General features: G+C 40.5%; 1 protein-coding gene across 3 annotated transcripts; it reads right to left on the bottom strand.

Moving 5' to 3' along the window:
- Nucleotides 1-1,121: 1,121 nt before the first annotated feature.
- LOC131446408 (low-density lipoprotein receptor-related protein 2-like) lies at nt 1,122-26,068 on the bottom strand. Of its 3 annotated transcripts, XM_058617605.1 has the most exons (45): nt 25,975-26,068; nt 24,499-24,621; nt 23,721-23,969; nt 23,219-23,332; nt 23,007-23,126; nt 22,694-22,819; nt 22,068-22,268; nt 20,944-21,112; nt 20,626-20,794; nt 20,289-20,508; nt 19,960-20,079; nt 19,485-19,703; nt 18,803-19,111; nt 18,341-18,559; nt 17,465-17,611; nt 17,080-17,328; nt 16,797-16,991; nt 16,437-16,685; nt 16,143-16,358; nt 15,743-15,991; nt 15,397-15,615; nt 14,981-15,247; nt 14,149-14,364; nt 13,833-14,033; nt 13,620-13,742; nt 13,085-13,249; nt 12,790-13,005; nt 12,131-12,360; nt 11,926-12,055; nt 11,546-11,739; nt 11,251-11,437; nt 10,923-11,135; nt 10,648-10,831; nt 10,208-10,409; nt 9,954-10,118; nt 9,550-9,795; nt 9,224-9,445; nt 9,014-9,148; nt 8,690-8,891; nt 8,496-8,621; nt 7,489-7,596; nt 4,177-4,413; nt 3,062-3,377; nt 2,868-2,964; nt 1,122-1,443 (listed from the first exon to the last, which is right to left on the bottom strand). In XM_058617605.1, exons 1-45 carry the CDS (start codon nt 26,030-26,032, stop codon nt 1,378-1,380), a joined length of 8,388 nt encoding a protein of 2,795 aa, XP_058473588.1. In that variant the 5' UTR covers nt 26,033-26,068; the 3' UTR covers nt 1,122-1,377. The 3 variants fall into 3 exon arrangements, 2 of the variants coding, with proteins under 2 accessions (XP_058473588.1, XP_058473589.1); XM_058617606.1 differs by lacking the exon at nt 16,143-16,358; XR_009233915.1 differs by lacking the exons at nt 1,122-1,443; nt 2,868-2,964; nt 3,062-3,377 and adding an exon at nt 7,753-7,859 and having other exon boundaries at nt 4,384-4,413.
- Between the last annotated feature and the right edge of the window lie 1,875 nt (nt 26,069-27,943).

Genomic DNA, 27,943 nt, shown 5'->3' with positions numbered 1-27,943 from the left:
ATACATGTGCACAGACATGAGTCTCTAGAATTCATGCACGACATCCCTGAGATGAGGTCTCTCCAATTGTACACTACGCTGATTATTAAAGTTAAAAAAACTGCAATAATTAGCTGCAGAACATACCCTTCATTTCTATACAATACCGTCCGATTCTAATAGAAACAGAACCTTCTACCAAAATAGGTCTGATACAGTGATCTAACATCTCAAGTTAACATGCGTTGATTTTATTTATATGTTTATTTCGGTCATGTCAGTTAGATCACTCATCACACATCATCTTGTAGTTCACACAATACACATAACCGAAAGGGAAAGCGGGAGAAGCAAAAGCTTATCTAGTCCCGCCCCCATTATCCACAGAATACATATTTTCATCATACAATGAAGAAATACATGACTCAGCTAAAAAGCTCTTATATATTATTTAGGTTTTCAGAATCTGTGTTTAATGAAGTGTGATAATGAATCATTTTGGAAAGTATATGATTTTTTCATTTTCCAATCCATTTATTTTTACCAGTAATGGGCCGATAACGACACTCTGTACTCGGTACAGAGTTATCGGCTCATCCCTGCTCTCTAGATGGGAAATGTAGGTCGTTTGTGTCATTTCTGAAGTAAACAGCAGTAAAAACATGCGCACACAAGCCTTTACTATCTATGTGAAGATCAGCTTTGGGCGACTGTCAGGCGGAAGTAAATTAACACAGAATCATCCAGTGACAAATATGGAACTACATGTAACTGAAGAAAAGGAACCAGTGTGTCACAAGGAAGTGTCTGGTATCGGGTCACAGTTACGGCTCCAGACTGTCGTGGAGGGCAGTGACAACACTTTGCTGCTGCAACCTGAGCTGAGAGGAGAGAACGGGAATGTTAATGAAAAGTTAAGGAGAATAATGTCACGTTTGAGAAAAACTGCTTACAGGTAGAGACATGACTGAGGTTGCCCTCCTTCCTTCCTACCTGGTCTGGAATGTTTGATTCACACAGACAAAACAATTGCACATGCTCAACAGCTGATATGACAAGTTAGCTCAAGTAAAACAACACCGACAGACTAAGTTAATGTGGAAGGATTAGATGTGTTGAAATATCTGTCTGTTCAAAGTGTGGGTAATAAAAACTTAATTTTAAGAAGTTGAACTGACAGGACAGTTTAAATTGTTCTCAGAATAATTAATCTGGAAAAGTCTCATATGCGGCCAACAATTCAGTCAGAAGTGAATTTAAAACAGAGTCTGGTTATTGGTTCACGTCAAATTGTGTTTATTACAAAATAATCTGCATCAACAGGTTGAAATTCAGGCCCCAAGATGTATATTCTGACATGACTTGTGATATCTGATCAATAACAATACCACAGTTCATCTATTTAGGCTGGAGGGACTTCAACAAAAGCGGGGGGTTGTTGACGTCAACTGGGGTCTCGAGCTCCTGTTGATGAAGAAGAGATCAGAAATGTTGCTCAATAACGACCATGTACAGCAAACTTATAATTAGAACAACCAGTTACTCGTAAAAACGAGGAAAAGCTCGAGAGGTGGAGATATGCTCTAGAAAGGAGAGGAATGAAGGTTAGTCGCAGCAAGACAGAATATATGTGTGTGAATGAGAGGAACCCAAGTGGAACCATGAGGCTACAGGGAGTGGAGATAAAGAAGGTGGAGGACTTGAAATATTTAGGGTCAACAGTCCAGAGCAGTGGAGATTGAGGAAAAGAGGTGAAGAAACGTGTTCAAGCTGGTTGGAATGGGTGGAGAAAAGTGTCAGGGGTAATGTGTGATAAAAGAGTATCAGCCAGAATGAAAGGAAAGATATACAGGACAGTGGTGAGACCAGCGATGATGTATGGTCTAGAGACAGTGGCACTGAGGAAAAGACAGGAAGCAGAGCTGGAGGTAGCAGAGATGAAGATGTTGAGGTTCTCTTTGGGAGTGACGAAGATGGATAGGATCAGGAATGAGTCAATCAGAGGAACAGCACATGTTAGATGTTTTGGAGACAAGGTCAGAGAGGCCAGAATGAGATGGTTTGGTGATGTACAGAGGAGGGATAGTGAGTATATTGGTAGAAGGATGCTGGGGTTGGAACTGCCAGGCAGGAGGTCCAGAGGAAGACCAAAGAGAAGGTTTATGGATGGAGTGAAAAAGGACATGAAGTTACTTGGTGTGAGAGAGGGGGATACAGAGAACAGGGTGAGATGGAGGTTGATTCCCTGCGGCGACCCCTGAAGGGAGCAGCCGAAAGGAAAAGAAGAAGAAGAAGTTACTCGTAAAAAGGTCTAGGAATGTTTACTTATACATTTCACTTTAAGCTGCCATGTTCATACAAGCTATTGGCAAAGTAACTGTAAAAAATAAAGGATAATTCAATTCTAGACGTTTAGTCCGACAGTGATATTGGGTTAGAAGGAAACATAACTACTCCACAGAACAGGAGAGTGTAAAAGCCCTGCAGAGACACCAAAAAGAATATTTGTGTGATATCATCTCATCTGTCCAATAACACTACACAATACAATTTGAAAAATACAAATGTATATGAATATACATAGTAATTTGTGAAACATGGAAAAATAATCTAATTCCCCAAAGGAGAGGCATAATCAGATCCCTTGACTCTTTGGCCAAAAGGATAATGGCAGTCTGAGTTAATGTTTTATTAAACAAATTATTTAAAATCACTGATCCGTCTCTGTATTTTTAATTAATGTCACACTTGAGAATAATATTTCAAGAGTTAACTTTTACTTCCAAGTGTGTTGGAGAACCTATAGTGGCCTTCATTTAGCATCAGAAGTCAAGATGTTTACTTTTGCTGCAGTAGGTAGACTAAACAAAGTCAGGAAAGGTTTTTACCTCAGAGTCAGAATCATAGTGTTCAGATGGCAGGCCCATGTTGGCCATCAGAGTTTCCTTGTCCATGGATCTGTTCCTGAGGGAAGCCCAGGCTCTCCTGTTGACGCCAAAGAACACAAGTCAAACATGTTTATGCCATAGGTGTTTCGGACTAGATTCCCTGTGGTCATGGTGCAAAAGAAATCATTTGATACCTTTTCACAAACATAAAAACAGCAACTGTCAACAGAGCAACGAGGCAGAAGACACCCAGGACAGCAGGGATGTGGCTGTGTCCACTTTCCGTCTCCTGGCAAAACTCTCCCGTGTAACCAGCCAAACAATGGCACCGAGTGACTCTGTCCTCGGAGACACAGTTGCCGTGGCCGCTGCAGTGCTGGAGCTCACAGGACACAGAGTCTTTTTTAACTGGAAGAACAGAGTCTTGTTGGCTGTTAGGGCGAGCGGTGTTTAACAGCTGGGTAGTGCGACTGTCAGTGGGTCTGATCCTGGAAGAGTCCGTGTTTGGACCTGAAGAGAAAGACCATGTTGTTGACAATGGATCTACACTTAGAGGGCACTTTATTAGGTACACCTGTTCAACCAGTTCTTGACACAAATATCGAAGTGATCCGTGTCGAGTGAACTGTCCAAAAAAGAGAAACTATCCTACGGTGGTTCTCTTTTTGTATCACGTCATGTTCATTCACACGCTATGATCGGTGAAGCTGGCAGGAGCAACACGGGTTGAGTTTCTTGCCCACATCAGCATGTAGACTTGCAGAGCCTGTGTCGAACTGCCCTCTGTATCTATCTGTGATAATGTATTTAAACCAAAAAAAACAACATATTTTAGTCCTCTGAAGGTCAATCTTCTGAAAATATTAACTGTATCAAAATTACATTTGCATTATTATTTATCCATTTATAAAGGCTTGTGGTACAGAGGAAAACATCAGACCACAGATTCCAGGTTTGACTCCTGTTTAGATGTGATCATCTTTAAGCCGACTCATACTTCCATCAGTCCAGCCAGCTTCTACCGCTTTATCCTCCACATTTTGTTCAATATTTCTCCACATGAAGTGTATGAAATGCCTCTTATACTGTAGCTTTAACAGTGCAGTGGTGGTCTACATGCTGATGTGTCCCTGGGCAAGACAATTAACTCCAAGTTGCTCCTGACTGCTGAGCCAGTAGCACAGGTTCCATGAAAGTCTTTGCGCATGGCATCGTCTGCCAAATGACCAAATGTAACGTAACAATTTTGTTTGTTTATGAGCTGTAAAACAGTTTCTCCTGTTTCTCCTCCATCTGTCTGAAAACTCACAGGCCTGTTCGTCAGACTGGTCCGAGCAGTCAGAGTGTCCGTCGCAGAACTTGCTGAAGCTGATGCACTTGGTTCCATCGGAGCAGGACTGTTCTCCGTCGGGGCAGTCGGGCAGTGGGATGCAGGAAGTGGCATCGAGGCTGTAGAAGGCCTGTCCACATTTACATGTCCGCCCTCCAGGATAAGGCAGACACAGGTGTTCACACTGGCCATTTTTGTTAGAGCAGCTATTTGTTCCTAGAAAAGATGTGTATTTATTAGTTTCCATTGACAATTACTAATTTAATTTAAATTCAAAGCTTTATCTAAGATGATATAGCAAGGCAAGTTAATTTATATAGCACATTTCAACAAGGCATTTCAAAGTGCTTTACAATGAAAAATAAAAATACAGCAGCAACAGCATTAAAGATATAAAAGACATAATAAAACACAAATGGAGAGGTAAAAGCAAGACGGGAGAAAAAGGAAATTAAAAGTGAGTAAAAGTTGCAGTTACAGCTGACGTGCAGCAGTGAGGATAATTTTAATTTTATTTAAACACAGTGGCAAACAGATAGGTATTCAGACTACATTTTAAATAATGAATTAATGCACTCTTCTGGTTGTTTGCTCCAGATATTTGGGGCATAAAACCTGAAGGCCGTTTTGTCCTGGTTCTGGGGACACAGAGCAAACCTGACCCAGGTGACCTTAGTGGTCTGGAAGGTTCATAGTGAGTCAGCAGGTCAGAAAACCTTTTTTGGGCTTAAAATATTCAGTGCTTCATAGAGTAGCAGCAATAAAAAAATGGTTTGACAGATGGGAAGCCAGAGAAAAGGACCTCAGAACTGGAGTTATGTGTTCCACCTTTTTGGTCTTAGTGAGAAGCAACAAGGGAACCCATTTTATTTGGAGCCTCGAGTCTCAAAATAACAATTTATTAATTCATTGCAAAATCATTAGGGCATGTGGCTGCTTGTCTTTCTTGGGTTTCTAGATTTACACAAATTATGGTTTACACAAGCAATAAAGTTCTGTTGTGGGTGAATCTAAAATATATAAACTATATGAAGTCGATCATTGATGTGGTGGTAACCATACCCACCAGATCATGGGACCTCAACAGTCTTTTATTGCTGTAAATACAAATCAAAGCCTTCAGGCAGTGTATAATGTATGTCTACGCAGACAGTGAGAACATTTCCAGTCAAAGACTGAGTCACACCCAGATTATGCCAAACAGGTGTGACCTCACTTGTCAATGGATAATTGTGTGTGTGGGGAAAGAGCACCAGGCTTCTGCACGTGTCACGTACATGAAGCCAGTGTATTACACAAAGATTTGTGTGTTGTTTTACATTACTGGGCTTTTATTGCGAAAAGGATGTTATTCAAAATGGGAAGGCTACTTGTGGGAATGTGTTTTTCTACCAAAAACATAAGTTTTTTATTTACATAAGTGTTAAGTTCAATTTTACATTCTCACCCCCCCCCCCCCCCCCCCCCCCCCCCCGCAATTCTTCACTTAGATTTTCTTAGTATTTCACCAACTATGTTTACATGAATTGCAACACATTATTTTATGTTGTCTATTTTACAGATAAGTCTGACTTTGCACTGTATGCTGAGCCAAATCCAACGATTTTTGATTCTGATATTAACTTTAATAACACAATCGTTGGACTGTGATACCGCAAAGTAAATAGCATTTACTCACTGGAACTTAACCTGAATAAAGACATACTCAGAATCCTACACTGTAGACAAAGGTAACTGACACAGCCTTCCAGGTTCCTCCTGAAGCCAAATAGGAAGTGAAGATAATTGACTAACCCTGAGGGTGCGACTCCGCTGGTTGCAAAAATAACAATTTGAATGGGTGTCTATGTTAATATTAGCCTCTACTTTGCACTTGGTTGAAAATGTCAGTAAAACATCCCTAGCATAGGTAGTAATAAGTGACTGTTGTGACTATTTTTTTATTTTTAAATTATTTTTTGTAATTGTTGCCCCTGTTGAAGGTATCGCGCACCATTACAGAGCAAAAATGTGGTTGCAAAATTGAGTGTCATCGGTCATGGAAAATAAGCAGGAGGGAACAGCATGAACCTATATTTTCAAACTTCATTTGTCACCCGTCTTTCCAAAGGCAGCAAAGATGGCGACAAGCTTTTAATTTTCCATCTCCCTGCATCCATCTCATTACTCCATTAACTATTCATCTATAACCGAGTGCAAGCTAATTCTATTAATTCTGCAGTGGGGCGTCTTATAACATTTCATCCACTTTCTCCGCAAACAAAAAGTGAGGTAAAACTACACGAGCGTGGACTAATTCATGCAGATGACTAACAAACTGGTTTGACCTTTGCTGAGCAGTGTGCCACAAAGCTGGTTTGCGAGCATTACAAACCTGTTCACAAGCTACTTCCACAATGTGTTCAACAGAAATCTCAACACATCATGGTTAAATGTTAAAAAAAAAAAAGAGGTCTTTGTCAACAGCTGATAAATCAGCATTGCACAGTTGACAGGTTGCAAACACCCTGTGGCCAGTCCAAGCTATGAGTAATACGTGCATGTTTTTGATTACACATTTCTATTTACGCCGCTTGTAAACACCAAGTCACCATCACTGGAGAAGATTCAAAAATGATTTCTTATTTCCTGAAGACTGAATGTTTTTGTGTCATGACCTGACACCTGTGTGTGTGTGTGTGTGTGTGTGTGTGTGATGGCTGCACTGTGCAATAAGTAAGACCTAAAAAGACTGGATGTAAAACATTTTATGACAAATAACAATAATAATAATAATAATATTTTGTATATATAACACTTATTTTTGTCTCTGGTGGTAGGAATAAGTCATCCTTCACTCTCATCCTAAAGCATTTTACCATCATCTTGGCTGGGATATTAACTAAGCATGTTAACTTTTGCAGTCCCACATTTTAATATAGCGATTGGCCAAATTAATTTATTTTTTCTGGTAATGATCTCAAGTCGCCCACAAACTGTAGCTGCAGGTTTGTCACTTGAGGAACAAAGTTCAAATTCAACAGGTTTTAACTCAAAATTATTCCACACTAAGTCTCATTGCTCAGTTTTTGCCTCCATTTTCACTGATTTGAAATTCTGTTTTGCTTTGTTATTTTATACAGTCCTGTCTTCTCATTCCATTGCAGAGTGTTTAAAATCACAAACACACCTGCTGCAGGGTGTAGCCTTACTAAACCTTCTTCTGTTGCCAAACCTATTCAAGTGAGCATAAGTTATAATGCATTTTAAGAGCAGGTGACATTTAATTGTAGAGACACACTTGTTACCCACCAGTCTGGCTGATGTTGCTGTAGGCTTTGACCTCCTCCACGATGGTCTTTGTCTCAAACCACAGTTGTTTAGGCTGAAACCCGTCAGTGAACCACAGCTTGATTACATCTGAATCAAAGATTTAAAAAAAAGATGAAGCAAAAATCCAAGGTTAAGTAACTCTAGATTTCTCTAGAATTAAATAGTCACACTGATGAAACATTAAATGCTTGTGACTGGATATTTAACAGAAAAGACAGGTTTAATGGAGAGAGGAAAGTGTACCGGTGATTTAAAGTGGAAGTGCTTAAAGTTGTCCAACAGAGCAGAGTGATAAGAATTACGTTACTGAATAATGCAAAGTCACATCAGTCTGTGATGCCATCTGCTGCCTGAAGGGGAAAAAGACAAATGAAGTGAAGGTGAGGAATTGAGTTTCCATGAGCAAAACTCAACAGGCTTCAGCAGTGGAAGAGAAGGAGAACAAACCAAGACCAAACCAAAGCATTTAAAAACCCGATTAAGGTTATAATATTTGGGAAGGTTTATTTGAGGAAACTGAATACACCTCCTATCAGTATATTTGCAAACTGTATGACTGCTTAAGGTAAAAATCTATGTTTTTGTAGCCATTGGGGACGTTTATACACAAGTTATACAACACTAAATTTCTGCTGCTCAGCGTCTCTTCATCAAAGCAATAACAAAAGACTTCTGATGTCATGAAGGAGCATGGGAATCATCGTCTTTCAATTTTTTAGATATTTTTATGCATAAATTTTACATATTCTAACTTTAAGCCAAGGGCATTGTCTTATGGAGGCTGCCTCTTTCTACAGCAGCCTGAATGGACGTGCTAATTTGCATTTTGAAGTGGAATCTTATTACACAAATGCAGCAGCACAGCTCCACTCACGCAAAGAAAACTGCCAAGAGTGGGGAGAAAAAAGAGTTGTGAAAGACTAAGGTCACCATTGTTACCCGTCATGCTAAAAAAAAAAAAGCCTGTAAAATAAAAATAGCCTTACCTTTGTCCAGGGTGACCCAGAGGAGGTAGTTCTCAGCATGTGTGAAGGAGATGAGCATACCTGGCCCTGTTTTGAACTGTTTATAGCCTGATCCATCCACACTAATAGAGTTGATTACTCCCTCACCTGACAAAAGGAGAAATAAGAGACATGGAGCAAGCAAATCGATTTGATTTTCTTTTAAATCTACATACCTCTATCAGCCCAGTAGATTGTGACTCCTGTATTAGAAAACACAAGCGATGTGGGGAGGCTCGACTTTCGCCACAGCACTGCTTTGTTCCTGCCGTCCATCCAGGCGCAGTTCACCTGGGCCTCGCTGTTTTCACCCACCACAAATGTTGCTGTGTAGCAGAGTCGTCCTGAGGGAGGATGCAGTGCGATGGATGTGGTGCCCTGAAAGGACAAACGCAGGGGAAAAACTGTAAAATGAGAGCAGAAGCTCAAAAATAGGGAAAAATAAATGCATTGGCTGGGTGTGAAAAGAAGCTTAAAAACGGACAAAATGTGAGCAGCACCTTCAGTGATCCCTGCAGCAGAGAAGTGGTGTAACTGCCTTGGCGGGAGGTCACATGAAGATGGGGCCTGTTGGTGCTGCTCCAGTACAGGTTGGAAGTCACCCAGTCAACTGCCAGAGCCACGACTGGATCATCCTTTTGGGCAGGAAAAAATCCCCAACAGGTTTTCAGGATCTTAACAGACAATTTAAAAGCCTTCAATTTCCTTACCTTCAGCTTTAGGATTTGTCCAGCAGGGGTCAGCCCCTGCCTCGATCTGCCAAGTTTCAACACATCCACAGTTCCTTGATTTGCATCTGCCACAAACACTGACAGCTCATGAATGGACACGTCGAGTCCTGAAGCCTCAGTGACTCCGGGGAGATCCAAAACTCGATTGTTAGGCATTTTCTTAAGAGAAACACCCTCTTCATGCATAGAGCGCAAGAAAATCTATAAGTAGCAGGAGGACAAAATGAAGGAAAACGAGCAAGATTAAGACAAGAGAGCAGTAAAGTAAAGTCACATTTGTTAAAAACCACAATGAGATGATTGACCTGATAGGCTGTCTTGCTAGACAAAAGCAGGATGAAAGTTGACTCTGTGGGCAGAGAACAGGTGATCTTGTCCTTGGAGAGCAGCAGCCCCTTTGGGCATCGACATACTGCAGTAAGGTCACCCACCACCAGAGCTCCTGGAGCTTCAGTCCTGCCTCTCAACACTGGGGCCAAGAGGCAGAGATGGGAGCAGTGTAGCTGATCACAGGGACTAGACACGAATGGCTGGGAAAGTGCATGCATCAGCTGTGGAAGGAGGAAACATGAATGAAGGCTCATAGAAATCCAATTAAATTCTGCACTATATTAGGTGAGATGTGTACTTAATTGGCAAATAAGTGTATTTGTGTAAACAAATGCTCTTTGTGGATGAAACACTTTGTTGAAAGAGGCCAATTGCTCACTTTCAGTCCAAATGGTTGCCCTGGTCTTTTCAGTAGAACCTTTTGATCTTTCCCAGTGTTCTTGTCAGCTGAACGAATAGTTCTTCTCTTTGTGTCGGACCAGAAGACTTTGTCATTGAAGACTGCCACGGAGAAAGGGCTCGGAGTTTCAGCCAACTGAAGAATCTAGTGAGACGAGACGAGCTGCGATCACACGCTCTGAAACATTTTCAGTACAGCGCTTGCTTTGAGATTCACGATGAAAACCTCTTTACCTTCACGTTGTCTCCATCCAGAGAAGCTGAGCCGATGCAGCGCAGCTTCTCATCGGCCCAGTACACCCTGTTGTCCAGGAGGTCATAGGCCAAACTGACAGGCCAACTCAAGCCTTGGCTCACCACCACCTTCCTCTTTGAACCATCCATGCCAGACCGTTCAATCTGTGGGGTGCTGCCAATCTCTGACCACAGCATCAGGCTGAGAACGATTGTAGAATTTATGAAATAGTCCACAATGGTCTTTAACTTTTTATATACAGTGCATTAAAGATAAGAACAGTCTGCAACCCAAAGTCTGCTCAAAGATAAGCAGTCTAGCAAAGGGAGGCAAAAAACATCAGTTGGTCTAATCTTGTTTTGTCGTCCGAGTTCACAGTAAAACAACAATGCCTTGACATGTGACAATGAATTGCCCTTCTAGGATCAATTAATCCTACCCTTTGTGGGGCAGCAGGACCAATGAGCTGGGCTGCTCCAGATCTTCCCCCAGGACCACAGTGTAGTCCTGGGATCTCACTGTAGCGTCGCTGAGCTTCACAGCCAGAATCTGGCCAACAAGTCCATCCACCCAGTATAGGTTCTTACCGACCCAGTCCACAGCAATAAAATCAGACTTCACTCCTGTGACAGATTTCAAATTAATATTTCCTGTCATCACGTGTCAACAGGTCTACTATTAACTAACTAACTTCAATCCTGAGATGGCTCTTACCTTTGATAAGTGTCCCTTTGTTATTTGAGTTTTTCATGTCAACCCAGCGAATGCTCTGATAGTCGGGGCTCAGCCAGTAAACTCTCTGCTGTTTCCAGTGATAATCCAGTGAGAAGACGGGCCGACTGGCAGACGAGAGGAGACGCAGGTTGCTGCTGTGGACGCCCAGGAGTAACAGCTCAGACTGCACCGACGCCAGCAGCCAAGGCTCGTCTAGAGACGGAGACATGACAGCACCAAGAATAAGAGCAGAATTAAAATTAAATTATTGCCCAAGCCAGAAATTGTAAAAAAATAAAAATAAAACACCACATCTTTGTTCAAGGACCTTTTGTCTTGCAGCTTTTGTTGTCAGGCTCCAGGTAGAAGCCTGGGTGACAGTTACAGACGTAAGACCCACGGGTGTTGATGCAGATGTGTCTGCACATGGCGTAGGGTGTTGCTTTGCACTCGTCGATATCCATACAGGACACACCACTGGACTGAAGTCTGAAACCTGCCGCACAGTAACATCTCTGCAAAAATGAGGAGAAAAGGGCATTTTTGTTCCCCAATCCAAAAAGGAATGAGAATCAGTCCATAAAAAGCATACAGAGGTCAAAATGCGTTGAAGGGCAACAGACCGCTCCATTTGGGGTGCTGACACAGCGGTCGTCACAGTGAGGAGCCAACAGGCTGGAGCAGTTGCGTCGAGCACATCCCACACCCTCATCTGATCTGTCAGCACAGTTGGTAAAGCCGTTACACACCAGGTCCATGTCCACACACTCGCCGCTGCCACACTGGAAAAGGTGCGACAGGCATTTTTTCTGGGTGCCTGTGAAAGCAGAGATAGATTTGCTGAGTAAAAACTATTTTTACCAGTTGGGAAATTCTTCATGTTCAATTTTTTTCTCTTATTAAGGCAGTTGCTCTTTTGTAAGTCGCTTTGGATAAAAGTGTCTGCTAAATACTTAAATGTAAATAGCTATGAGTAGAAAGATGCTGAAAAAAATATGCTCACATTTGTTTTCATCTGCACCATTGTGACAGTCATTTGTTCCATCACACTTCCAGGACACCGGGATGCATTGACTGCTGTCGCCACACTGCCACTGGTACTCCCTGCATTTTGCTGGTGGTGTCACACAGTTCTGAACACAAATGAGCAGCCCAAGTTATATATGATGCTTTTTCAACCAATTTCTTTTTCCATTAGCAAAAATTACCTTCTCGTCTGACCCGTCCTTGCAGTCGTCTTCACCATCGCAGAGCCACTCCTTCTGCAAGCACTCGTGGCTGTTTGAGCATCGCAGCTGTGTAAGGCAGCGCGGGGGTCTTCCACATTCCATCTCATCAGAGTGATCCCTGCAGTCAGCGTATCCATCACATCTCAGAGCCTCAGACACACACTTGCCATTAGCACAGCGAAACTGGTTGATCGCACAGGAAACCAAACCTGGCACAGAAATCCAAAGATTAAAGAGCTCTGGTAAGTCATTCACTTGGAATCACATCAATGCTATTTTGGCAGGAATATGTGCTGTTAAAATCTATTGACATAACATATTTAACAGGAAATATTTTAGGCAACTAATCTCTTTGTATGCTGTATTCATAAAAGTGAAGATGTGCCAAAATTGCTGGGAAAAAAGCTAACTGGAGATCATGTTACCAGATTTGGATAATTGACATAGAAAACACTTAATGAAGTGATAGGATTCTTGACAGTTAATGAATTCCACTGATATCTGGTACAGAATTAATCTCTTAATTTAACATTTTGTTTATTTCACATGCATTTCTCAGAAGATTTTTCTCCCGACATGGCAGTGTAAACAGTCTTATGATAATTCCGGAGCTGCAATCCAAGGTCAAAGTCACATACCACACTTTTCCTCATCTGATCCATCACCACAGTCTTTCTCGCCATCACACAGGAAGGTCTCTGGTATGCAGCGAGTGTTGTTGTCACAGCGGTGATGGCAGCCTTCACTTTGCTTTGAACAGTCCACTTCATCAGAGCGGTCCTGACAGTTGTACTGACCGTCGCACACCTGCTCAGAAGGGATGCATCTATTCCCATGAGCGCACCGAAACTCACCTGAGGAAAATCAAAGACCTCATCTCTAATATTATCGAATCAAATGTCTCTTACTTATCGTACTGACTGAAAAACAAACCTGCTTTGCACTGAGCAGCACATCCCTCTTCGTCTGACCCATCCTGGCAGTCTTTCTCGCCATCACACACGTGGCTGTACATGACACAGTCAAGGCCATCTTTACAGGGCTTGAAACCTTTGCGGCACTTCAGAGGTGCTGATTTGGGGTTGGGCATATTGGAGGCTTGGAAAAATGACAGATTAACAGATTATGAAAAGATATTACGAACACAGGTGAAACGGATCGTTTTCTCTTAATTATCAAATGTGTAAACTGATTATCTGTACTTTGATAGCTTTGATCACTAAAATGTTAGGTTGGCACAGCGATGCATGATGGCTTTTAGGATGTTGAGAACTAGTTGAGTTAATAACATATGGCTTGTTACGATGTGGTGTTTTGAGTTTGTAAAGTATTTTGCATCTAATTCACTAGTAGACAGTTCACTGTGTTACCATGGATCAAAATTGGGTTGATAGGTATGGATGTTATTAGGAATGAAACTGATAAATAAAGTGCTTTCCATGTTACTGTTGCATTGAATTTTTCTTACAGAGCGGTATGGGATCACCTGACAGGCACTGCATCTCATCTGAGCTGTCAGGACAGTGGGAACGACCGTCGCACACATTCATACTGGAGACACACTTTCTTCGGTCTTTGCACAAGAAGTCATCTGACGTGAGGGATGAAAGTAGATTTATCAGGAATCAACCAAATTACAGCGACTGAGTGTACCTACTTTTGTATCGAGGTAATGGCTCACCTTTGTTTTTACACTGGAAAACACAGTCTTTCTCATCAAATCCATCAGGACAATCTTGCTGTGTATCACACAGCTGTTTATGAGAGATGCACAGCGATGAACTCGGACAGAGGACAGACGGAGAGATGCAAGCAGACGTGGAAGTGGAGGCAGGAAGCTCGGTTGTTGTTGCGGCAGTAGTGGACTCTGGAGAGTTAAAAACTGCACTGATGTTAAACTCATGCAACCGTTTCAGGACTTAGAAGCTAGACTGTCAGTCTAATTGTCAGTCAAATTGTTTTATTAGGTTTCTATCTCCAAAGATGAATTTACTTACCACAGCCCACTTCATCCGTGCCATCCAGGCAGTCTCTTTCACCATCACACAGGAATTTCTTCGGGATGCAGCGTTTGCCATCGGCACAACGGAATTCGCAGCTTTTGGATTGTTCCCAGCAGTTGACCTCATCAGACTGGTCCCGACACTGTGACTTACCATCACACACCTGAGCTGCAGGGATGCACATATTCCCATGGGAGCACTGGAACTCACCTGGGGTAGCGCAGAGGGGAATGGAAGTGTCACCGTAGGAATATTTCATTATTTAATCTATTACAAAAGATGATCAGTTAAGAGATTATTTGTAATTATATTATAAAGACACAAATTTGATTGCAATGATTTAATTTACCTAATTTGTGGTGTATTTATTATCACAAGGTGGCAGCAGAAGCAAGCTTCAAGTTAGTTTACTGCAGGTGTGTTGAATTGAAATTCTAGGTTTCGTGAAAGCATATTGAAGCTGCTCCTCTAAGCTCAACACACTGTAGATCTCACAGAAGTGATGACATCTATCAGGGTCTTTGAACGCATCTTGTTAGCTGCTCCACTGAGCTCAACACACAGAACCCTGCATTACTTTCTACTAGCTTTAAAATATTTGAATACATGACAAATAATCTGAATGAAGATTTGAATAGTATTTTTGTTTAAAATCTCCATTCCTACACAGTCCAGGGATGTACCTCACTTTCATTTCCACATGTTCTTTTAGTGCTTGAGCTTGATAAAAAAGTGATGTCATCAGTGAATAGGATACAGGAGAAGAATCAAAATTTCAATATAACAGGTTAAAATAACTCACATCATGGTTAAATATTAAAATTACCTTTTTGGCATGTTTTCTGGCATCCCTGCTCATCAGATCCATCCCTGCAGTCCTCCTCTCCGTCACATACATGGCTGTATAAAACACACTCTGTGCCGTCATTACACGACCGCGAGCCAATGCGACACTTCAAAACACTCAGCTGAGATATGGGAGCAGGTGCACTTGGACAGTCGACCTCGTCAGACCCATCGTGACAATGAGAGCGACCGTCACAGACCAGACTTTTTGAGACGCAGCTGCGACGATCTTTGCAGTGGAAGTCAGCTGTGAAAGGCCCAACAACTTTCAAAGTCAAATCTTTTGATCAGGTTTTTTCTGCATAGTTCAAACATACAGAATATGTTGAGTTAATGCACGCCGCTAAGAAGCAACTGAAAGCTATCATTTTAGCTGCCCATATCCCGACTACTTACTCTTATAGGGGCATCTTTTCACACACTGTTCATCAGATCCATCAGGGCAGTCTCTCCTTCCATCACATAGCTGTGTCGAACTTATGCACAAAGAAGAACCTGGACACAGAACTGAAGGACTGGTGCAGCTTGGTATGGTGGGAGACGCAGTAGATAGTTCCACAGGTTCGTGCGGTCCATTTATGGGATTTTTGGTGGTAGAGGTAGTGTCTTTAGCATCTGAAAGTTTGGTACCAAGAGTTAACTGAAGAGAGTTTCTTTTTGAGATAGATTTCTAGATTTCTCAAGTTGTGATCAAAGAACAGCAAACTGAAAAGCAGCTTTAACCTCTCAAACCAAAACTCACCACATCCTTCTTCGTCTGATCCATCCCGGCAGTCTTCCTCTCCATCACAAACGTGACTGAAGAGAACACATTCACTTCCATCTTTGCAATGTCTGGAGCCAAAGCGACACCTCAGGATTTTTGCCCGTGCTACAGGAGCATCTACAGCCAGACAGTCAATCTCATCGGAGCCATCGTGACAGTGAGAGCGACCGTCACAGACCAGACTCCCTGAAACGCAGCTGCGGCGATCTTTGCAGCGGAAGTCAGCTGTGAAAGGCAACAAGTTATCAAACTCAATTCTATTGATCAGACTGTTTTGCGTAGTCTAAATCTACAGATTAACTTGAGATGTTGATATTTTACAGTGCTGCAGCTAAAACCCTAGCTTCTTGTTTAAAGGTCATAACCGACTACTTACTCTTATAGGGGCATCTTTTCACACACTGTTCATCAGATCCATCAGGGCAGTCTCTCCTTCCGTCACATAGCTGTGTCAAATTGATGCACAAAGAAGAACCTGGACACAGAACTGAAGGACTGGTGCAGGGTGGCATGGTGGGAGGCTCAGTAGATGGTTCCACAAATTTAGATTTATTTGAGACGGTTTCTCGAGGAGTGGTGGCATCTTCAGAATCTACAGGTTTTATACCAAGAGTTAGCTGCGATACAAGAAAAACAGCAAAGCAGCTTTAACCTCTGGATAAAAACTCACCACATCCTTCTTCGTCTGATCCATCCCGGCAGTCTTGCTCTCCATCACAAACGTGACTAAAGAGAACACATTCCCTTCCATCTCTGCAATGCCTGGAGCCGAAGCGACACCTCAGGACTTTTGCCTGCGCTGCAGGGGCAGCTGCAGTCGGACAGTTGAGCTCATCTGAGCCATCATGGCAGTGAGAGCGACCGTCGCACACCAGACTCCTGGAGATGCAGCTACGTCGGTCTTTACAGCGAAAATCGTCTGCAAGATAATTGATCGAATTTTAAAAAAATCAGTTCAAGTTTCAGGAGACATGAGGACAGCGTCAAATAAGTTATTGTGAATAAGAAATGCCAACAACACATGACTTACATTTGTTGGGACATCTCTTCACACAGTTCTTTTCATCAAAGCCATCAGGACAATCTTTACGGCCGTCACAAAACTGGCTCGGAGAAATGCAAAGATTACCAGAGAGACAGAGCACAGAGGGGTTGCTGCAGGGCGGCGCAGTCATAGCAGGGGATGTTTTAGATGTAGAGATGTCAGGTGTTGTTGAAGCCACATCTTGGAAGATAAGAATCATCCGGTTAAAATATTATACAACTAAATTTTATGGTTTTGAGCAATTAAGTGATATTTTAAAGAAACCCACCACATTCTAGTTCGTCTGATCCATCCGTACAGTCGCCCTCTCCATCGCACACATGGCTGCTTAGAACACACTCTGTGCCATCTTTACAGGGCTTTGAGCCTATGCGACACTTGAGGACATATGCTTGAATTGCAGGAGAAGCTACGGTCGAACAGTTGACCTCGTCTGAGCCATCGCGACAATGAGAGCGACCGTCGCACAGAAGATCCCTGGCGAGGCAGCGGCTACCGTCCCGGCACTTGAAATCCTCTGAGACCGTTAAATCAAAAAAGGGTTAAAAACACATTTAAAGTCAAATAAGTCAGTCGTGAATGTATTTGCGGATTTGATTTGATATGTTGATCGAAAATAGTAGAAGAACTTTAATATCATATTGAGACTTTACCTGTAGACGGACACGCAGTAGCACATAATTTCTCATCATCTCCATCAGGACAGTCCTGTTTGCCGTCACACAGTTGGGTTTGTGAAAGGCAGACTGACGATTGTCTGCACGGCACAAACGGTGCACTGCAGACTGAGGAACTGGGCACTGAGGAAAGACACCATAATGAGGAAAAATACAATAATAATAATTACAGAAGTGTGCCAAAGGAAAAACAAACATCATACAACTGCCACAACCTGCTGTTGGCTTTTAAACACTAAGAAAGTATTGTACATCACATGTGTTTTTATATTGAGGGTTTTTCTCAGGCTGATAAGGGCAGCTGGTGGCCGATAACTGATGCTGATATTTTCTAAAAAAATATCTCATGATAACTACAAAAAACTCACTTTAGTAACCGGTTACTGAACAACACTAATGGTCTGTCTCTCCAATCTTCATTTTACATCTGTACTGCAGTGCAATTAATGTAGATGGAGTATTTGCAATAAAAACTATGTATAAAACTATGTATTAAATATACATGACAATGTTTGAATGAAGGTTTTAGTGACTTAGTAAATTGTCATTTGACCAAACACCTTGAGATAATTCACTTTTTCAAGCAGAAGCTTACTAGACAAACAAAGAATGAACTTTCTGCTTTACAAAAGACCTCCATAGTTCCATAAAACCCTCAGGAAAGTGAGGATAAGCAGAGGAGGCCTCTGATATAATCTACTACAGTGTCACCACTAGATGTCAGAGAATCTCACACAAAGAACCTTTGCCATTGAATTAAACAAATTCAAAAGGACGCAACAAAATACTAAATAAAACAGAACAGTTTTATTTCTGAATAGTTTTTCTATGCAAGAGTAACATTTGTCTGACCTGATAGAATTTTCCCAAGTGCAGCGATAACTTCTGACACGCGACCTCTCACTGGCATGTTCTGGATAGCTCGGCCTTGACGCCTGTCCCACAGAGTCATGACGTCGTCAGAAAGGGTCAAGAGGAAGGGCTCAAATGCAGCTACGACTGAGCCTGAAATGTTCCATCTTCTTCCTGCCTGATGGCTTCGCTCTTGCAGCAAACTCAAAGTCATCAAACCTGTAAACAAAAAAAGGAAGAAGCAAAAAATCTGGAATAAAACTGTGGTCAACAGTGCAAAAAAATCTGACCTTGAAATGAATACTGTCTTTTTAAAGTGATCTGGCTGGAATATGCTCTTCTCCCTCTTAAGAACTACAACAAAACTATTAATAGTCACTTATTCTTACACAAGAGAAATTTATTTCAGCTGCTGATTCAGATTGGTGATATATGAAGTTAGACAAAAAAAGAAAAATCAACCTGCTGTTTTTGAGTTCCAGAGCAGACTAGTGGCCCTGAGGTCAAAGGCGATGTTGCCTTCGACTCTCCCTGACAACTGCAGCAGCTGTTTGGCTTTGCCTCCCACCATGCTCATGCTGAGGATTTGGTTTTCCTCCAGCCAGAGGATGCCACCTCTCAGCCAGTCCAGGTGAAATTTTCCTATCTCCCTGGTCGTGCGGTATAGCTGCTGCGGGGAGCGACCCTCAGCTGTGGTGGTGCCGATTCTTTTATGGTCACATGACACCCAGAAAACGCTCCCACTCCTCTGGTCTACTTTTATAAGACATACTTAAAAAGAAAAACGAGAGAGACAAGTCAGCAGAAAGAATGCTTATACCTGGAAAGTGACAAGACAGCACCACTATGTGTCAGAAAGAGCTGAAATTAACCATTTGTAACATTGAATTAAGTGTATAATAATCCTGTAAAGGTTTGGTGTCTAAGTAGTGACATCTAGTGGTGAGACTGCAGACTGCCACAAACATAGGTCTCCACCACTCACCACCTCGTCATTTAAAAACTGCATTTTCAGATAGAATTAAAAGGTTTATCTTTCAGAGCAGTACGTTTTTGCCAAAAAACAAACCTAAATATTATACCCTGGACCTTTAAGAGTAACTGATGTGAATATAGTCCTTAATGTGCCACTCAAAGCACAAACCTGGCAAAGCTGTTGGTACCACCTCAGTCTTGACCTGGGTTAAACTAGTCCGTTGGATGTGGCCAGTGTTGTTGGCCCAGAACAGCCAGTCTCTGTACCAGTCCACGTCAAAAGACAGGATGCCGTCATTAGTGGTAAATAGCTGGGTGTCAGTGGACACGTCACCGCTGAACTCCACCAGGTTGATGTTGGTGCTGGTTGCATATACAAATCTTGGATCTAGGGAAACAAAACAAGAAAAAAAAGACTTGAATAAATTCATCCTCACCAAGATTTCACAGGATTGTAAAGAACATATCTGTACAACTGTTTTTCAATTTTGTAAACTACACTTTCCCAAAATGGAGAAGCATGAACAAGCCGGCCTCTTTTCAATAGATTAGTTTTAACCTTGGAGACATAATACTTTACCACTCTGGATAAAGGCACCGTGATGCATAGTGCGTCTTGATAAAAATCCTATTAATAAACCTACATTCACATGTCCCATCAAGCAACAGAACTTTGAGGTTTGGACAAGCGCAGGTGAATCCAGCAGGGTTTCCTTTAGTTAGATGGCAGAGGTGGCAATGAGTCCTCACACAGGCAGAAGAACCTGATGAAAAAACAAAAACGGTGACTATGCAACACCCAGCTCAAAGCAGTACATTCGTTTTTAATGCAGAATACTATGCTATAGACAATCTTAAGGCCCAAACAATATACTCTGATGCAGGCAATTTTTTATTTTCCACCAAATAATTCAGATTTTAAATGGACTAGACTAAATGTGGGCAAAACTGCAGACATGCATATGCAAAATACCTCGAGGCTGCTGAAGCTCATGGAAAATGGTTATTTGAGGAAATTCAGCTTTCCAAAGAAATGTCTTCTGGTTGGGTCGATCCTGCGGAACCTGCCACAGTCCTTTGTCATCAACCCAGTAGAAGAAACTCTCAAAGACAGCCAGGCTGAGAGCTGGTCTGCTGAACAATCCTGAGAAGGAGTAACGTCCAGTCCCATCGATCTTCACCGTCTCTATGGACTGAATAATTATAACACAGTACAGATCGTTTAACTCAATAATTTCATATTCAATTCCCAATATAACACTTCTGTCTCCATTCAATTAACTATGTTTATATTTTTTTAATTAATTCACCTTCTTGAAGTCACTGAGCCAGTATAGCCTCCTGGTGGCCACGTCGGCAGTGAGGCTGTGGGCAGATTGAGCAGTGAGGACGGCCAGAGAGCTCCTGCCTGATCCATCCATCCACGACTTTTCTATCGTCACCCTGTCACCTGGACCTTCATTCATCCAGAACATCATGCTAGAAAACACAAGAAAATCGTTGAAGGACTAAGAAACTCAACAATTCAACAAAGTCACAAAAGAACAAACCCTTAACAAAGTGTAATAATTAAATTAGTATACATTTAAATCCTGTGTCACTAACAGAGATGAAAACTAAAATCGTACCTCTCCACAGGTAGAAGCACCAGATCTGACGGGCTTATGTTTTTGTTGAGCACAGTGGTGTAACTGTTCCCATCTGTTGCCTGCATGTAGATGGCCTTTGTCTGCTCATTGGTCCAGTAAAGGTTTCCATTCAGCCAATCACAAGCCAGACTTTTGATCCCAGGCTCACCTGTTTAAAAGAAATATAGGGACATTTATGAAACATAAGGCTGTGGTTAAAGCTTCACTGTTCAAGGTCATGATCAAACATGATAGAGAACACCCAAATCCAGGCAGCTATGCACCCCCCCATGTTAATGCACATCCTCTACTCTTCAACTCTTGCACTATATAGTTATTCATAGTTGCTAGTTGAAGTTAAAAGTTGCATTTTAACATTTAAGTCCTTAATTTTTCTATAACTCAGGAGCATGTTATGCCATTTTTTATTACATTCTATCAGTTTATCCCTTATTTTTGGGCAGCCCGTGGCCAAGTGGAAAGGGAACTTGGCTTGTAACCGGAAGGGCGCCGGTTCAAGTCCCCACCAGGTCAAAAGGGCTGGGGTACCACTGAGCAAGGTACCCAACCCCCATTGCTCCCCGGGTGCTACTCAGTGTGGCAGCCCACTGCTCCTAATTCTAGGATGGGTCAAATGCAGAGAAATAATTTCCCTAAGAGGATTAATAAGATTTAAATTTAACTTATATGTAACTCCCAGTTTTGGTATCAATAATTGTTACTATGATTTACATGAAGACAAGGTATTTCTCTTTTTAAAAGAAAGTCCAAGGCTCAAAGTCATTGTATCTTTATAAGTTAGCTATAGGAAACTGAATAGTTAGGATATTGCAAAATATTGAGTATTTGCGAAATCATATATTGCAATATAGCCACATAATTACTGTAGTGAAAGCAAGCAATGCCACAAAATGTTTAATGTTTATTTGTAACATTGGGTAAAAAAAAGATATGTTTAAAAACAAATCAATACTAAAAATGCCAAAACAAACAAGTGGAGATGAAAAATATCCTACTATTTCATGTAAATCCAAGCTAGATATAACAAAATCTGCTGTTAAATCACTGTCCAGTTACTCGCTACACTACATTTATGAATGTGACAATTGGAGCACATGACTGACCAGTGTAGGTTATCCAGCCTTGCCGTCCATCACTTTTGTAAATGCTGCCACGGCCGTCGGCCCAGTAGAACAAACCAGGGGCGATGTCGTATGTCAAAGCCACTGCATCCAACACTGGAGTGTGGACAACTTCAAACTGAGACATTACATTCAACAGTCCGATCGCTTTCCTCTGCACCATCAGCAGTCTGGTAGAATTGCCTGGAAATGTTTAACAAGGAAAAATTTAAATATCACTCCAGGTAAGTGTAGACACATTTACAGATTTGGTTTATGGAAAATAACTTTGTAACACCAGCATGTCAAGTGACAGTTTCAGGTTTTGATGTCAACTCCACTGTTTTTGAAGTTCAATCTATGATCTTAGTGATGCTTTTATCTTACTTTTGTCATCTTCTCAGTCACATCAAAAGCCTTACAATTAACATGACAGTCATCTTTATTGTCCATGTGCACTTCTTTTCTGATTTGATCTTTTCAGAGGATGAAACTACAGCCAAAGTAGATTCACAATGTGCACTTAAATTCATGACTGGTTAACCAGCATTTGATCTGTGCCAGTATGTAGTGTGTTTATTTTTTAACTGATAATTATTTGATGCGGGCAAAAGGAAAAACCTCAGTACCTGTTGCAAGACAAATGGAGTTTCTACCCAGCGTGAAGCCTTCTCTGCAGTGGCAGTAGTAGGATCCGATGGCATTAGTGCAGTGATGCATACAGGGAGAAAGAAATGAGGCACACTCATCCACATCTGGGGAGAAAGAGCTGGTTTTAGCTTCACAGGAATTAAAAAAAAACCTGTATTGACTCGTCTTATGCACTACCGCTGCTTTTTTTTGTCATTTTGCTCATGCTACAAATTAAAGAGAAAATGATATAAACATCAATAAACATTTAAAGGCAATAATGGGGGGGGGGGGGGTGTTTGCCCTACACACCTTCACAGATAGCTCCATTAGCAGCAAGCTTATACCCAACAGGACAGGCACACAGACTTCCCCACGGCTCGTCCACACACACATGGCTACAGCCGCCGTTGTTCACGGAGCATACACCACCTGCAAGAGGCAAAATGTGAAGCTTGGTTTTATAGAAATCCATGCATAGGAAGCTTCTTCCATCGTTGTACTTTAATCAGCGATAAACTTACCACACGTCACAGGCTCGTCTCTGCCATCTGAGCACTGAAGTTGTCCATCACACCTTTTTTCAGGGGACAGACATGTCCCATCAGGACACTGCACACTGCCTTCCCCACACACACCTGTAACACATACATTTGTTGTGCATTTTTTTCAAGCATGATATAACAGAATAACCCATAAATGAAGTGGTGGATGAAATAAGGAATTTTTCTTATTCAATTTTTGAAGTCATGAGACAAATTAGATTTTATCTGGCTTAAGTGGCATCTAGTGGTAAGGTTTGCAGATCACAAGCAACCAAATATCGTATGCATACTGTAGCATATCATTCCCAAAAATTGGGTGTGGATGTATTTTTGGGAAGCATTTCAAGGCTTGTGATTTATTATGTAACCTAGTTGGTCATCTTTAAAAAAGGTGGGGCTCCATAAAACAAGTTTGGGGAAACAAAGCTGTAGATCTTTCAAAATGAGACACAGATGAATTCAACCAACTCATCTTGCTCACCACAGTCTTTTTCATCGGATTTGTCCATGCAGTCGTTCACTCTGTTGCAGCGCAGCTCTTTAGGGACACACATGTGGTTCTTACAGGTCCAGTCCGAGTCCAAACAGCCGTCAGTGGCAGGGCAGTTCTCCTCGTCTGAGCCTGAGGGACACTGGGCTTTTCCATCACAGCGGGCTGACGAGTCCACACAGCCGACAGAGTCCAAACAAGAAAACTGACCTGGTGGACACTGAGGGGAGCCTGAGGGTGCTGGAGGGGAAAAACAGCGTGACATAAAGGTTAATTGTGTCCTCTAATATATTAGTTCATAAAATAATCCATTATGCCACTCCTCCACAGATTAAGAGATTTGTCCAGCTCTTGATAATTTGATACCTATTTTTAAGGATCCACATACTGTCTTTAAACTTTATATGTGTATTTTATATAGTGATATCATATTCAGTTCAGCCTTTATTCAGCATGCTATTGTGAGCTTGTGTGTCTGTTCACCTGGACTACAGAAGGAAATAGGCGAGTCGCTTCATTTGAAAGCTCTAACTGAGCTCAAGTATTTGGTACACAGTTCATAATACAAATAAATGTAATAAAACTAAACATTCACAGAGAGAAGGGCAAGAAATGCCATCAAATAGGTGTTTATACAACATATTAAGTTAGAATTAATCTAAATTCACTGGCAATACCATTACAATGTGGTGTTAAATATTTAAGTCTCTCCTTAAGACATAAACTGTGCTACGATTTGTTTTTGGATAAGACCATAAAGTATACCGACCTGCACATTCCATTTCATCAGATCCATCCAGACATTGTCCGGTTCCATCACATCTCAACACATCAGGGATGCACTTTCCATCATCACACTGCCACTGGCCTCGAGGGCATCTGGTTATTTGGCCTAGAGAGGGAGTGAAGATGAAGTCAGAGCAACAACAACACAGACAAGAAACAGAATAGAAAATACATGTCAAGTCATTGATCTACTCTCCTTTTACAAAAAAACATTTAGATTTAATAAGATTTAGACTTCAAATACACTAAATTGTCAACTGAATGCTGCTTCCTGGGGGTCACGCAATAACGGTCATGTCTGTGAAATCTTCAGAGAAATTCATGCGGAAAATAGAGACTTCAACAGAGCACAGAGGGATGTGAATATACAGTACAAGTGTGCTTTTGATTTATTTGCATCTGGAGAAAATTAACCCTGAAGTTGAGTAGTATTTCACAACAGACACAAATGTAATGGAGTAAAGTTGTAAAGTTGCCAGTCCCACAGATTTTCACTTGACAAGAAGGATTTTTTTAAAGCAGGGGCCTCACACTCAAAATGGTCAGGAGGGGAAAATGAACTTTTCAGTGATAAATTAAATTAAAGGTATATCTTGATAATTCATCATACAAGTGCAAATCAAAAATAGCCATGATGACACTGCGCACCATTTCAATGTGGTTGTTTTGATATATAGTTCACAAAAAGAACAAGATGATGAAAATTAATATATAAATAACAAAAACAGACTTAAAACAAAACAAAACATTAAACCAATAACATGTAGACAATTGTAATTCAAACACTGGACAAGCTTGTATATAATTAAATGTTGAATTTAACACATTTAATAATCTGTTTTAAAGTCTTTAAAGTCTAGTTACAGTCCCAAAACCACATAACCTTGTAGGATGTTACAATCTGTACAGCCTACAGTGTCAAACTGATCAAGAACCAAACATAAAATCTGGAAAACTTGAATCAAACACAAACTACAACTACAAACACAAACAAAGCCACTGTAGTTGGTCAAAACCCTTACACACTCCAATAGATAAAGCTTTTATTAATTCATCTGAAGAATTGGTAAATCAACTTCAAAGCCACTCCCTGCCATTTCGAATTTGAATGTGGCACAAAGAAATGGTAATCTGCACAATGCTCATTTGTATAATTACTTAACTGTTGAACTTATATTAGTAAAATAGACAGATTAAATCAGCCATCATTCTAGGTTGATTAACTTCACCTTAATTGTCCAATGTAGAGTTTAAAAGCAATAAAGGCCAATTGAAGGCTTCTACATTTAGGTTTGATGAAAACAGAGGTGGACGCCATGTTACTCCGCCATCTTAACCCAAATCAAAATGGCAGACACAGCCACCCAAGCGTGATTAAATTAAATGAAAATACCACGCTAAAACATACACAGAGTAGCACAAATTATACACAAAAGCACCATTATAAAAACGTTGTTACCTGCAGTAGCTCTCAAGTTAGCCGCAAGAATCAGGCAAATGACGCAGTGCAGGTCCATGTCTGCCCGCGAACCTCCCCGAGACAAACAGCGTCACCTGAGAGGAAACGCTTTAATCAGCGGCTGCAGGTGCGCGACTGTCATCATGACCACACTTACGCAAACAACTTAAATGCTTTAGTGAATAGGTTTTTTTTTTTTGTTTTTTTTTTGCTAAATTCGGAAAATAAGAAATAAATCAGTGTGTTTCTTTGTAATTTTGGAGAAATTTGACACAGTTGGTTGACGTTTTGGTTTTATGGGGTAACATAGCTGTACTTTTTAATTTACTTCGTGGCGAATTTTTAATAAGACATTTTTTAGTGTGTGATCTGTTATTTGTTTACTTACCTGAATGCAATATTATGTACTTGTATTATTATATTTTACTTTTATGGAGGTGAATTATTGATATATATGTCTAAATTCGTAACTATTATCGACAACCTTAATTTGTGCCTATATACCTAATATTTTACATTACATTGTTCCTGTTTATAATGTTTTTTAAACACAGAAGAGAGAGAAAATATATGTTATATTTCATTGTGAATGTTTTCAGTGAAAATCTATTCAATATATAAAAGTATGTCACGGATTTCAGTGAGATTGGGATTATCACATTTGTTTAATGCTGTCCTTGATTACAGCAAATACATGTATTATAATTTACAAATACATAATTTAACATATACAAGAAGGGGAAATACCATAACCAACATATCATACATGGACAAATTGAGAACACATAAACAACGAGGACAGGCATTTTTTACGCACGTTCATTATCCATGTTTATTTCTTTCCTATTTAATAAAACATGATGCCAAAAGTTTAAACTGATATAGAACATTGTTGGGTAAATTCTTCATGTGTTGGTCTGATGAACACATGGTGAATATTTTTTGCTATTCGCATTCAAATTCAGTGGACACCTGTGCGTAAAAGCTCCTGCAAAATGTGCATCAAGTAAAAAAATAAATATATCAATTCTATACATCTGTATTCTATAGAATTTATAAAGAGGTTTTCTGTCATCTCACTCATCCCAAACATCAGTTTACCCTTTGAAACTAATATTTTTTGTTTGATGATATTACAACAAGGAACTATCAAAGAACAGGAATTCTTTAATACTAATGGGTCATTTTTTCTGCATTTGCTTTATTCTCTTTACACATCGTGTTCATCAGAAAAGGATCAAAAGCCTTGTAGTTTTCCTTCAGCTGTTTGTTGCTCTTGTGGAGGTCGAGTGTGCACTTTGTTGTATAAATGACCACCGATCAGGTCACGCCATTATTCATGTCTCTTTCAAGTCAACTGTCAATCATCGTGTATTATTTTCATTGAAGGTGCGCACAATAGTAAAAAGTAAACTAATAAGTGAACCAACACAATATCCTGAAATATATTCATTTAAAAAAAAATAAAGAAACCTTTAATTCAATGTTGATTTCTGTTTACTTCAAAGAAATTTAAGACTAAACTAAAAAAAACAAACAAACAGGATTATCAGAGCCAAAAGGGACAAAACTAAATCATTATTTATTTCATTTGTTGATTTTAGAGGATCAACGAGAAATGTTAATATACATTAAAATAATACACAGAATAGGAAACGGTATATGAAATAAAGAGATGTGCAGGATTAGTCTGAGTGGCCCTCACAATCTTTTCTACATATTGTTGCATTATTCCAATAAAACTGTATCATATTTAATTGTCAAACATTTTGAATGTCTCTATAAAGTCTTTATTTATTATTAATAATAATCATTTTAAATAGATTGGTTTTTATTTCCCAATTGTGTCACAATTCTGTATTTCAATATTATTGTATTACTACTACTACATTTATAAGCAATTATAAGCTTGGAGTATAGGGCACATATTGGCTGCTGAAACTTCTTTTATATTTGACAAATAAATGTT

Source organism: Solea solea, chromosome 19, assembly GCF_958295425.1.
Source record: "Solea solea chromosome 19, fSolSol10.1, whole genome shotgun sequence".
Taxonomy (NCBI): Eukaryota; Metazoa; Chordata; class Actinopteri; order Pleuronectiformes; family Soleidae; genus Solea; species Solea solea.
Note: the sequence above shows the minus strand (reverse complement) of the source record. Positions and strands in the feature narration are given on the sequence as shown.

Bases quoted from the DNA above. Each gene is read 5' to 3' on its own strand.
- LOC131446408 (XM_058617605.1), bottom strand. From the start codon at position 26,032: ATGGACCTGCACTGCGTCATTTGCCTGATTCTTGCGGCTAACTTGAGA. The intron at 7,597-8,495 runs GTAAGGCTATTT...TCTTTGATTCAG, and splicing joins CTGGGTCACCCTGGACAAAG to ATGTAATCAAGCTGTGGTTC. The intron at 1,444-2,867 runs GTAAAAACCTTT...CTTCATCAACAG, and splicing joins ACTATGATTCTGACTCTGAG to GAGCTCGAGACCCCAGTTGA.